The 13,376-nt window shown below is 39.7% G+C and overlaps 1 protein-coding gene across 5 annotated transcripts in view; it reads left to right on the forward strand.

Moving 5' to 3' along the window:
* Positions 1 to 13,376, forward strand: part of PXK (PX domain containing serine/threonine kinase like) — a 35,150-nt gene that overhangs the window by 17,697 nt on the left and 4,077 nt on the right. For 2 of the 5 annotated variants that reach the window (XM_082288921.1, XM_082288924.1), the window contains exons 6-17: positions 125 to 198; positions 1,049 to 1,123; positions 1,940 to 2,044; positions 2,203 to 2,304; positions 2,954 to 3,115; positions 4,395 to 4,512; positions 4,987 to 5,065; positions 7,200 to 7,248; positions 8,011 to 8,088; positions 8,497 to 8,583; positions 9,218 to 9,287; positions 10,182 to 10,244. In XM_082288921.1, the coding sequence (XP_082145047.1) occupies positions 125 to 198; positions 1,049 to 1,123; positions 1,940 to 2,044; positions 2,203 to 2,304; positions 2,954 to 3,115; positions 4,395 to 4,512; positions 4,987 to 5,065; positions 7,200 to 7,248; positions 8,011 to 8,088; positions 8,497 to 8,583; positions 9,218 to 9,287; positions 10,182 to 10,244 (1,062 nt within the window). The remainder of the gene's footprint in view (positions 1 to 124; positions 199 to 1,048; positions 1,124 to 1,939; positions 2,045 to 2,202; positions 2,305 to 2,953; positions 3,116 to 4,394; positions 4,513 to 4,986; positions 5,066 to 7,199; positions 7,249 to 8,010; positions 8,089 to 8,496; positions 8,584 to 9,217; positions 9,288 to 10,181; positions 10,245 to 13,376) is intronic. The other 3 variants (XM_082288922.1, XM_082288925.1, XM_082288923.1) reach the window with 2 other exon arrangements.

A 13,376-nucleotide genomic window follows, 5' to 3' on the forward strand; every position in this document is an offset into this window, starting at 1 on the left:
TTTCTTCCCAGCTATATGAGTTGTCCTAAGATTCCTATACTGTCTTTGCTTGCAGACCTTGTTCTGCCTGTAATCAGTGTTTAATTAAAGCTGCTGCTGACTTATTTCTTTACTTTTTTTGTAGGTTGGCGAATACGTAAGAAATATTTCTTAATGAAAATTAAGAATCAACCAAAGGAACGGCTAGTGTTAAGCTGGGTATCTATGTTTTCATTTAATACTTAAGTCTTTCTCAATTTCACTCAAAGTTTGATTTTGACTACCATGTGTGAGTGACAGGGGAGAGAGATTGAAGAGCTCAGGCTTTGAGGGAGCTTTGGAAGCCCTTAGGTAGATGTGTGGTGTGAGAATTTCTTGTATTTCTTTCCTCTGGTGCCAAATCCAGTTTGGAAGTTCCTGTGCCTGGTCATTTGTTCCCAAACCTACACCTCAGGATTCTTTAGTTGTAATGATGTGGCTGTTAACCACAGTATAAATTTTCTCACTGAAAATAATGAGATGACCCTTTTTAAAGTCATAGGTTTTCCTCCTTGGATCTTTAATTGTTCTGACAAACTAATGGGTGAGAGGGGCATGAATTGCTCCTTTAACAACAGTTGCTTTTGCTCCTGTGCTGAAATGTGTTGCCCTGTTAGTTGTATGAGCACAGCTGTTTGTGAGACTTCACTGGAGAGTGGAGGTTACTAAAGCCTGTGGGAGAGGGGGAAGTTTTTCTTGCTGCAGAGGAACAAGGTGCCTTATCAGTTCCTAATGTACACAGTCCCCCAGTTTAGGGTTGGCAAAGTTCATTCAGTGGTAGTAATGCATATCAGGTCCGTGGGAGGAGAGAGGCAGTAATACTTATTTATGGTCAGACTGTTTGTATTGTAAAGCCATGGTCTTATTCAGCCTCTTCAGGTTTCATTCTGTATGTGTAATTTGATTGCTTGCTCTTCAAAATACGCCTTCAAACATCTGTACTAATTTGCCAGGGTAGAACATTTGATCACATTTTCTGTATGGAATGCAACATGTATTATGAGGCCATTCTTTTCCTGTTTACTTCCAGGCTGATCTTGGCCCCGATAAGTACTTGTCTGACAGAGACTTACAGTATGCTGTGAAACTTCTTTCTTCCTGTTCTGTGAGTATTACTTGACGATTTTTAAATTGTGCTAGCACAAAAATGTGTGTCAAGGACTGATCTTGGAAAAGCACATGTAGCCTAGTTAACATAGTTTGTAATTTTAAAGTTGCTTTCATTAAAGGTTTGCAAGCCTTTTAATTACATTTCCCATATACTATGAGGTAACATGTTCTCAGCACAAATAATAATCTTGCAGGATTATTTCAGGAGATTCAGTGTTGTGGTTAATTTGATTTTTTTTCTTCTTGTGCAGTACTGTGAGATCATGAGCTTTTATTTCATCTCCTCAACACCTTTAGGCTGTTAGGATAGTGCAGTTTAGGTGTAATTGCTAACCCGTGAGCTGGGATATTCTCAGGCACAGTGGATGAGGCAGTGGAATGAGTATCATTATTTTTTCAGTTCTTTGGACTCAACACAGGAGCATCTTAGTAGAGCTGCAATGGAGACTGTACAATTTAAGCTCCACGTTATAAATCCGATATGCGTCTCTGCCTGGAAAAACTGGCAGTTGACTCCAAAAGGAGCCTCTGGAGTCTCTCTTTAAGGATGTTAGCCGTATGAAAGACTGGCTGAAATGGATTTGTTTTGTTTTTAATTTATATGTTAATTGAATAATATCTTTGTGAAGTTTTCTTTGCATTTACTCCAGGTTAAGACTGAATAACTTGAGTTATTCAGTGTCACTGACAGAATCCAATTTATTACTGTAAATATACAATTCAGGCTGATCTTTTCTTACTTGTGAATTGAACACAAATGATTTAGAAAATCCATCATCTAAAATTTACCTACAGTTTCTTCTTTTGGTAGCATCCCTATATTTACAAAATCACTTTTGCCACTGCCAACGAATCTTCAGCGCTGGTTATTAGACCATTCAGTGAAAAAGGGACACTAAAGGACCTTATTTATAAGGTAATTTCGTCCCCCTACCCCCAACTCAAATGGCAGCACATATGCTGCAATGACCATACATATTTTTTATACAAGTGTTTGCCATCAATTGCTAAGCAAACTAAAACAAATACTGACTTTTCTGGGCATGATACTTGATATGTGTGTTTCTTTTAAAGGCAAAGCCAAAAGATCCATTCCTGAAGAAGTATTGCAATCCTAAAAAAATTCAAGGTCTTGAACTTCAGCAAATAAAAACATATGGAAGGCAAATATTAGAGGTACATTTTTTGTTTTGCTTTATTTACCAGCTTTTTTGCTTTATTGTTTTGGAGGCCAACTGGTCTAACTACAAAAAGTGGACAAACTTTTGAGCACACAAGCTTTATTTCAGCAGCAGACTTCAAAGCTAAATGTAAATTGAGATAATCTGCTCAGTTGAATTTAGATATATATGTGTGAGACCTTTTATGACCCCCCAAAAAAATGCAGTGGAGCTTAAATGGGAGAGAGGTGATAATATAGCGTGTTCCTTGTGTAAAAAGGGAAAGAAGTAACTCATAGCCTGCAGAACATGTGCCATAAATTCATGGTTGTTAGTGTGTTTTAAAATTTTTTTTTTAACCAAACGATCATATTCAGTAGAATTTTAAATTTTAGTTTCCAGATCTCTTTGGGAGGTGTCCATAAGCCTGCTTTGAGGATCAGCATCAAATATTTGTTTTGTGAAAAGTACTACCAGTGATATGGGAATGAATAGTCAGCCAAAGAGGATGTAGATAGAAGATCAGGTTGAGTGAGCATTCCAATGGGAGCTTCGTTTATTATGTGTCTGCTTTAGTATTGGAGCATTTAAGTTGATGATCTTATGATCTTGAGATCATCAGAGCATCTTGTGATAGTGCTTCTCTATTGGTTTTTTTTTTCCAGGTATTAAAATTCTTGCATGAGAAAGGATTTCCTTATGGCCATCTTCACTCTGCCAATGTGATGCTGGATGGGGATACCTGCAAGTTACTGGATCTAGAAAATTCCTTGTTGGGACTTCCATCATTTTATCGATCATACTTTTCACAGTTTCGGAAAATTAATGTAAGGTTCAGACAAGGAATTCATCTGACTCTTATGCAAATCTTTATTCTCCACCTTTGTTTCTGGAGAACTGACTAGAATGAAAAAACTTCTCTCAAGCCCCCTTTTTTTAATCTGAGCTTTTCTTCATCAAATCCCTTTTCTGCTTCCTCCAAACCACTGTCTGGCTGCACAGCAGTTTTGTTGCAGCACACTGGAGTGAGGCTGAGGCCAAAGGTAAGCAGGTAGAGGGGGAGTGCAGGTGAGTGTTTTTATGAAAACAGTGCCAGCACAAATAGAGGTAAAGTGCAGTTGGTTTAAAATCTCTTTCCACCCTGGTCTGTATTTTGTCAGAATGTGCATATTGTCTACTACAGTTTCACTTGTATTTCTGTACAGTGAGCACAGCTATTTACTTGTGCTTAGCTGGGAGCAGTATTCAGCCTTGTCTTTGGTAGATACTGTGAAAATTGATCAGATGCTTGCAGATCTGTAGCTATTGAAAGGTTATTTTTATTTGTTTGAGGGGTGTCTGTTTGACTGCAGGCTTTCAAAGCAAAATATTTATCTTACTGCAAAAACATGAAAACAAATTTGCCCTGTTGCAGCAACATCTTGCCCTGCCTTTAGGCCCTCATTGTAATAAATTCTATGCAGCATCACGAGATAGCTGCTTGCTGGCCTTGCTAAACGAGTTCTACTGTGTTGTCAAAGAAACAGTCACAAGTTCATGGTTAGTCCAAATCTGTTAGTGCCATCAAAGCCTCTTCAAGTAAGAGGAGCCTCTTCTGTTTAAACATGATTCAGAAATCTTGGAAATATGCTGTCTGGGAGCTTTGCATGTATGTACAGCTTGCACATGCCTAAGGAGGAGCAAAAGAGACTTTCCTAAGTTTGGTATGCATTTTTTCCCATTTTTTATTTACTTCCTTGTAAAGTGGCAGCTGGTCATTTGGTGAATCTCATTCTTTGCTGTTTGACTTAGCTAGGAAAATGCGCTTGGTTGGGGTTTATGTTGGTGTATGAATTTCTAAACTGCTGTGTGAAGAGTTTACTACTTCACACATTTTTACAGAACTACACTGCTCTCCCATTTTTACCATCACGTACAGAAAGACAACAGAGGCTGCTTTAGTTTGTGGTGTGAAGATTTCATCTGAGCTACAGTTATGCAGGGAAATGGTTGTGGTTAGGAGCTGCCTTAATGGTTCCTCTTTTCTATCTTGACATGCAAGATCACTGGTCTAACCAGTTGAGAAAAACTAACAAGTTGTGGTTTTACTTTTTTGTTCCCCCACAGACTTTAGAGGGTGTTGATGTTCATTGCTTTGGACACTTACTGTATGAAATGACCTATGGAAGACCCCCAGACACGATTCCAGTGGAGAGCTTCCCCCCTGCTCCATCAGTGTTTGTTGGTTAGTATGCAGTGCAGAATATCTCAGTCACAGCTGCCTGGATACATTCTTAGACTTTACCTATGCTGAAGTGCTGTGAAATAGCAGCCTGAGATCTTTGCACCCTGTGACTGGTGCCTTAGGTTTTACCTCAAGGCATCATGACCAGAAAGAATTAGTAATTTGGTCAAATAGAAAATGTGTTCTTCATAAAATATATGTAGTGTATGAATAAAACCTTTTTAGCTGAGTGATAAAGCAGTGTTTAGCAAGTAATGAGATGCCTGGATTCCCTTGCCTCATGTCTAACATTCTTGAAAAGCTTCTATGTGTAATAGTAATGCTATAATAAAAACCACATGCCACAGAACTTCATCACTGCTTGGTTGATGCAATACTTAGGGGAGCATCACACAGCAGTGCCAGACGTTCATTCTAAATCGTTTGCTATCCTGCTGTGCAAAAATGTGTTCATTCTTATTCTTTCTTTGGTAGTGTCAGTGTTGGAGTCCATTCTGACTTGTGAAGCTCTGAAGAATGGGATGCCAGCTGTCTCACGGCTCTTACAGATGCCGTAAGTCCTGTTTGACTTGTTTTATATTCATAGCAACGTTTTAAATTATTTTAGGAGGAGAAACTTTCTGCTCTTGTTCCTCTTTAGAAAGGTTTGCTCCTTTTTCTGAGGGATGTGTCTCAAGTGGAGCTTGATAGGCTTCATAGAACCCATCCATTGTTAATATGTGCATTTAACATTTCTTTGGCTCTTGGTGTGTTGGAGCTGTTATGTATGCACTTTATTTAGCATGGTTTAAATTAATCCAGCCATTAAAATAATGCAAGCATGATTGAGATCATGTACAGACATGTACAGGTTTAAAGGATTTAGAATAAGGAGTCTTTTTGCATGTCCCCTTCAGACCTACTTCAGTAGATTTTGCTATCAGTTTACTTAGGACTGGTGAAATAGATCTCTTACTTTGCTCAGCAGTGACATTTAGACCTGCTCTGGGTATGAAATGTAGTATGGAAGTTCTGTCTGGTTTCTTGCAGGGCTTGCTTAGGGATTCTCTGAAGCATAGACAGAATACATTTCCTTACAGGCTGCCTTCCCAGTATGCAGTGGAAGGGTGAGGGCAAGCATGGGGCAAGGCCAGGGTGCAGAAAGGGAGCACTGTCAGTGTGTCACTGAGTGGGGACCACACCTGTCTGCAGTACCCACCCTGCCTGCAGTTAGGGCATAGCATTCCAGGGAAATTGCCGTCCCTGTGCTGTGATGTGTCACCAGCATGCTGAGCATGGAACCACAGTTCTGCTGGGAGGTTCTTTTATTATTTCTTAATGTGGGATGCTGTAGTTGGGGTCTTCTAAGTGGCAGATTGTCCATACCTAAATCTGGGTCTGATCTCACAGCACAGATTGCAGCGCATTTAGAGCCTGCTCTGAGGTTCAGATTTCCTGGTTGGGAAGAGTCACTGCAGCCTTCAATTCCTTCTTCTCCTCCCTTCCTCTGCTTTTAAAGGTGGGAGGTAGAGAGAACAATGTTAGCAGGGGAGAAATACTATAGGAAAACTCTGTGAATACAGAAATATACAGGTGTTTAAAGATGTCGAATAACAATCTATGCCCAGCTGCATTTGATATGTAAGATATTAAACTTTATTCCCTTTATACCAATACTCTTTACAAAAGTGTTCTACATAGATATGCAATGCAATTAATGTAATTTAAAGCAAGTAACATAATTTAAATATCTATTTATTATAGCCATAAGAACATGTAATCTGAAAGGGTCAGAAAGTCCTGTAAACAAGGATGAACTTCCATGGATTTTTGGAAGTATTTTAAAATTTGCTTTATTTCTGAATTTTTCATTGAATACTCTCCTTAATTAACTTGATTCTAGATGTGAATTTGTTTTCTCTAGTATAAGCTTGTAATAGTTTTCCACAGGGAACAACAACTCAGAAATATTTATCTTAGAACCAGGATTGAGGTCTCTCTGTGACAGTTTTCTAGTATGTTCTCCAGGACAAAGTATCTTGGAATGGACTAACCAGTTTATTTTCAGACTACTATTGCCCTCTAGTGTCTTTGTTTTGGATGGAAAAGGATTAATCATTTATGCTGTTTCTGCTGACACTGTAGAGGGGAGAGCAAAAATATTACAATATTTGCTTTAGTTGTCTTTTCTAGAGGACAGACAAGAATGCAGATATTTTCAAATGTTAAGTTCACTTGATCTTTCACATGTTCCTTGTTAATTCTAAGACAAGAGTTGTGCTAAGAGAATGTTTTTTAACAAGAGCAATGATTTTGTTTAGGTGAAATTTAAAATAAAGTCCCTGGAAATTTTTTGTAAATAAAGAGTCCACATACTTTTAAGGAAAAGGTATTGTTTTTTGGAGGGGAACCCTCCTCTGCCTTTGATAACTGTACCCATCCTATCCACTTTCAAAATATCTCACACAAACCAGTTTTCTCTGCCTTAAGTAGTGGCTACATTCTGAGGGTTGGGTGCTGCTAATTTTACACGAGTGCTTAGAAAATAAAAAGCAGTATGTAGAAACCTGTGGCCAAGGGTTGAGGACAGAGAAGCAAAAGGAGAAAGAGGGGTTTAAGTGAACAGTACCAACAGTATTCTCGTTATGGTTTTGCCTGTCTCTTGGGAATAATATTCCTCTTTTTTTCTTTTTTTTACCAACTCACAGATTATTCAGTGATGTCCTGCTAACAAACTCCGAGAAACCACAGTTTAAGGTAGAGTTGACCACTGATTTGCTGATGTTTGTGGAAGTGCCAGGATGTGGGTAGCTATGTATTAATTGACAGAGGGGGTTGAGGAGAGCTGGCTTTATTTGCCTCTATGGCTATTGCCATCAGTGTTTGGATTCCTTTGCCAAATTGTACCTGTGAACATTGTGCCACCCCTTAGAGGAGGGCACGATGTGGTTCAGGAGTGTTCAAGAGCAGCTGCTGAACTGGAGCCCATTTGTGTAACTGATGGTGATACTCTGTCTGAGCAGAGAGACTGAGTCATGTGGGTCCCTTGCAGTGAGAGGAAACACATTGCAAAGGCCTGTGGAAGCTGATTTTGCTACATAAGACCATCAGCACCTTGCTGCCAGCTCCAGCACTGGGGCATTTCAGGAGCCATGTCTGGTCCCACTGGAGAGCTGCCCCGGGCACTTCTCCTGGAGGGTATGTGCCCTGTGTCTTGTGTTGTCAGCCTCATGGAAGTTTGGAGATGTGACTGGAGTCTCAAAGTAGTTATCAGTCCTTGCCTTTCGAGTATCCCTTCCCAGGGTTTGGTGTTCCTTTGTCCCTGCTGATCTGTAGCTAGATTTGGAGTAGAAAAACATGCATCTAGAGTCGTCTTTTCTGCTTCACTAAAGGAACAGTGTCACATATTGGGGCTTTAGATGAGAAATGTGATCAGATGAATGGTGAGTTTTGATCAGTGAAGTTGTGTTTTCCTTTATCACATTTTGTGCTATGATTTTGTTCCCCATTCTGTGTTAGATTCCTACTAAGCTAAAAGAGGCATTGAAAATCTCCAAGGAATGCATAGAAAAGCGATTAACAGAAGAACAGAAATTGGTAATGTCTGCATTTCTTTATTTCCAACAGACATTTCATTTCCTCTTACAACTTTTACATGCAGAAAGTGAGTTTTTACTCAAAAGTGATTTTGAGTAATAAAGTCTTTCATCAACAGATTTGCTTTCCCAAAAATGCAATATGAGGAGTTCTATAACAGCTGTTGGCTGTATGGCATTTCACTGTTTTAAGTGGTGCAGCTTCACAGGTAGTGGCTCCCAAGTTAGAGGATAATTTTAACTTCAGTATGAGCCTTCATCTTCTACCAGAAACAGTAAAGATAAAAACTAAAAAAAGGAAATCCAAACCTGCGAAGTGACTACAGTGTGTTTTCTTGTACCCCAAACATGTTGTTTTCAAACATTTAAGATCTTAATATGGTCTTCTATTTTTTCCTTAATTTTAAAGATTCACCAGCACAGAAGGCTGACAAGAGCTCAATCTCATCATGGCTCTGAAGAAGAAAAAAAGAAAAGGAAGATCTTGGCACGAAAAGTAAGCCATCTTTAAATAGGTTTTTCCCACAGAAAAAGATGTGTATCTTTTTTAATGTTTACCATGCACAGCTTTAGCCATAGGTACATGACTCTACTCTTTCCTGTGTTTTCTGCACTACTTCCTGGTTGTTTTCACTTCTTTAGCTAAGGAGTAGATTTACTAAAATGTTTTAGTTACAGTGGTAGCTGACTTGCATATTGGTGCAGCCTGTTTGAGGTTGCTGTATGAAACCAGTCTTAGTTAACAGCTGGTACCCAGATGAGCTGCTCTGCTCTGTCCTTCTCCCTGGGGAGGTGTTGGAGCCTGTTTTACTCTGCTCCTGCAGAACTGTCTGTGTTGCTCTTCCTTTCTGGGGTGGGGTGGGGGGGATGAGTTTTCTGCCTTTCCCTTGTAGTCAGAGGGCGCTGGAGTTCCCTGGTGCCTGGCTAAAGATATTTGAGCACAGAACAGCCTTGCTGCCCTTGTAATCACGTCAGTGTGTGCTGGGTATGGGGAGAGGGATGCTGAGCATTGAAGAACATTGTGTGATACAGTGGATGGCTGTTACAAATCTGTGTCAGTTCAATCCTTACCATTGAAAGTGATTATTCATTCCTATCGTCTATTCCTTTCTATCTGCTCCCTTTTAAAGAAGTCAAAACGCTCTGCCAATGAAAGTGGGGAAGAACACTCAGCCAAATACAGCAACTCAAATAACTCAGGTAACTACAGAGAGAAGAATTTGCTTCTACACAGCTATGTCAGTTTTTTTGTTATTACTGTCATTTTCTGTCTGAAAAGATTTAGGATTGCCAACACTTTACATATTAATATTTGACTACCAAAGTCTGATACCACTGCTTTGGGTATTTAATAATAGATAAATTGAGGGCTTAAAAATATTGTTGATGTTATATTTTCAGCTGCCTAATTTAAAGTAATGTCTCCTTTCTTCTGTGCCCCATTCGTCAAAAAAAATTATCAGACTCGTCATTCTGTTTGATACTGGAGTTGAATAACAACAACATCCATTACTGCAGCTATTAAATAATGCTGTCTTCAGGGAGACTCTCTGGTGGTCAATATTCCATAGTAGGTGTTAAAATGAATGAGAAAATTGTCTGTTTAATTGCTGCTTCAGTGCCAAAGTCTAAAACAAGAGCCTTTGACAGGTCTTCATTTAGTTAAAAGGCATGGTTGGTACTAGGGAACAGATTACCAGAGTTGATTTGCTTGGCTAAATGTGTCCAAAAGAAGCTTGTTGTGGAGTACAGCAATTGACTGAAAATCATCTCTTAGGAGAGATGGAGTGCCCTCCATGCACTGGCACAACTCTTAAGGAAAACAGAATTTGTATGCTGAAATCCAACAGCTTAAGCAACAAAAAAGAAATGTTTCCCATTGAGAAATATTGAGTGCATTTCTTATGTGTCTAGGGCTTCTCTGATATTCTGTACTGTAAAGGCACTGTTACTGTGAATGGGAATCTTCCACAAAAGATGAGGAAACAGGATTGGATCTTCAGTCAATAAAGTTGGCCTGCTTCCAATAATCTGTCTTGTCTGTGTTGAACTGCAATGTCACAGCTGTAGTTACTTGACTGTTGTTTTATTTAGCAGGCTCTGGGGCGAGTTCCCCTTTAACATCTCCATCATCCCCCACTCCGCCCTCCACAGCAGGTAAGTTCAGGAATCATTACAGTATTTATCTTTTTTATATTGTTTTTTTATTCCTCTCTGCTCCTCAGTGGTGGATGTTATTCCCAAGGATGATTAAGGGATGATGGTTTTCAAGGATGGAACATGGAGATGACAGTTACCTTGTGGCAGCCTGAGTGTGGGCATGTGCTGTCTTTGAGGGTCATAGAGAACCTTTTTATAGTTTTCTTTTTCATTTAATAACCTTTCTTGAGATATACATGATGTGATTTACCCAGAGTGTACATGCTTGCCATGAAGTCTGTATTACTCCAGGCCTACCCACACTGCTACTTTCCAGGCATTTTTTGGGCCTCATGTTGCAGTATGCATTTGTTCTGGTGTTTATGGTCTGTTGACTCTGAAATAACTGCTTGTTCATCCCTTGTTTCTTTGTATTGTCTCTTTATTCCTGTACTGCTGTGATGTATTTTCAGGAATTTTGGGTGTGACAAATTCAGTGGCTTAAGCTTCATAAATCTCCCCAGTTCTGCTACAGCCCATTGATAACCCAGTAGAGTTGGTAGAAACAAGTTTAGAAACAAGATTGATTGGAGTTAAAAATAATACCTTTATTATTTTTGGCCAGTTCTGTTTTTCAGTTTGCTGGGTGGCTGTGCAGAGACTTTTGCTAATGTTTAAGACAGGGGTGGGAAGTGGTGAAGAATCTGCTTGAGTGGGCAATAGAAATGCTCTGAAAGTTAAATTACAAATCTGGATATTGAGCAGTAGTGGATGTGCTTCAGTCTGAAAGGCTGGAAGAGGAGCACTGGCAAATATTGATAACAAAAGATGTTAACAGAGTACATTTCTAGAGAGGAAGCAGCTCATGGAATTGCTGTTTTTTATGGTGATTCTTGCCATGATTTCTAGTCCCAGGAACTTTCTACACAGCACAGCTCATTAATTAAAGCAATGCAATCAAATTTGTGTTTGCTGTGGATAGTCTTTCAAAAGACAATGCAGTCTGTGTGATGTAATTCAAATCAGTCATGCTGAAATTCAAATCAGTAATTTCTCCTTCAAGTTGAGGGCATGAGAAGTGTGTATTGTAGGAACTAACTTCTCCCAGTTAGCCTAAGCAGGATAATGACTGTGTTGCACATAACAGTGCTGTTCTCTGGATACACTGACTCTGAGCTGGAGGATTTGCTGCCAGTTCTGTGGGCTTTAATAAGGAAGTAGCTGAAATGTGCCTCCAAAATGGACAGATGTTTAGAAAGCATTTTTTTTCCCAATAAAACTACCATTTAGTTATGTTTTGACTTGGACTTGTTGGAACTTGGTTGAAAGCTTTTTCAAGTTTTAAGCATGGGATGCAGGTTTATGTGCAGATGGGGATCAAAATAGCTCAGGTTTGTGCTCAAAACTTGTCTCAGTTCAAACCATATTGTCACAGTGTGTTTGTTGGTCATCTTGTGCCAGTGTGCTCCTGATGACTTGTGGTGATCAGCCCTGTCTGAATGGTGCTTGTGGCCCTACCTGTCCTCACATTGGGAAGTGCGTTAATGAGCTGATGGCTTGGATGCTGTTTATGAGGTGTAAAGCCAAGTGTCACATTTTCAGGAATGCTTTTGTGAGTAGAATTCATAGAAGAAATTTCAGATATTAATTCTAAGAGAAAACTAGATTTTTTTTCACCAGCAGTGTTGTAGCTTTAGCTGTTCTAAGCAAGTATGCTATTACTGCCTTGAGGAAAGACACACTGGTCCCATGGTAGGACTTTATTTGTGACAAGTGATACATCTGTAGCGTGCATTTCTCTCTTCTGGTTTCCTTGTACTTACTAAAGATATTTACCTCTATACCAAAATTGCTTATGGGTGCCAGTGTGGGGAGATGATTCTCAAAAAGGCATTGAGGCTTTCAGTCTGTCTGTCTGGTTTGGTATGGCTGTGTTAGAACTGTGGCACCTCAAAGCATCCTGCTGATACAATACCATGGCAAAACTAAGGCTGATGAGGAAAAGTGCCCTCAAGAGAAGCTCTTGCTCTCGTCCTAGCCTGTAACTAGTCATGTAGAGTGTAGGTATGTGAAGAGTGAGAGACACTGACCAAGGGGGAACGGGCTCCAGGCTGACATGCCCTGGGGTTTCTCACATGTTGAGAGGTGCTTTGTCTCTGAACAAAGGCCTTGTGAGGCTTGGCTTGCAGCAGAGTGCTTGGGAGAGTCGATGGAAAACAGACTAAGGAATAAAATGATGGTTGCCTTCTGCTGTCTAATGGCAGCTGCAGCTGTAGGACTGAGAGCATGGCCTGCTCTGAGGGGAACGGTGCCTTCTGGAAATGTTGGCTCTCATGGGCTGTTCTCATTGGTGAGAATGTTTTGGGCTGGTGGTGTTGCAGGTACTTGGCTAAATAGCGATTGTTAAATCATGCAAGTGACTCTAATGTAACATCGTGTGTTTCTGACGTTCTCCTGGTGCGGTTCTTTTTTTTCTCCACAATTCTTTGCTTCTGTGAAAACCTGTTCATTTTCTTTGCGGCTAGGATCAGAAGGGATGCAGAACAGCGTGGTATGGGTTATTTAAAATTTCACTGAAATGAGCCAGTAACATACAGCAAGATCTCTTTCAACAGAGAAAAATTTGGAGAGTGTCACTTTCGCTTCTCTGGGCTTTCCTGCAGGAATAGTGAAAGAGTTGTACTTAACAATTTTTTTCTGTGCCAGTTATTCTGAATCCTTCAGTATGACATATGTTTCATTGGCACCCATATGGTGCATCTTTCCTGCCCCTCACCTTTCTGTAAAACAGTTGGAATGCTTTGGGAAGTGCTTTTCCTGAGTGTCTCTGACCCATAAGTGTGAATTCAGGTGTTAATACAGCAGGAAGTGTTTCTTGAACTGAATGGATTTTGTCTTCTGTGGCTAATCTTCCTGCAGATTTTTTGCTAAATCTCTCTAAATGCACTTTAATCCTGTAAAGCTTGAATTGTGGCATGTGCAACTGAAAGCATGTATGTTGTATTTGTTGATAAAGTATAATAGTGCTTAGAGCATGGAAAATTGTGGTTCATTTTTCAGAATTGGATGAAGTATTGTAAATGTAATATGAAATAGTCAGTCTGCTGTCCTCATATTTGTCAGTGAGTAAGAATGTATTGACTTCTATAC

The sequence above is a fragment of the Coloeus monedula genome, assembly GCF_965178545.1.
Source record: "Coloeus monedula genome assembly, chromosome: 11".
Taxonomy (NCBI): domain Eukaryota; kingdom Metazoa; phylum Chordata; class Aves; order Passeriformes; family Corvidae; genus Coloeus; species Coloeus monedula.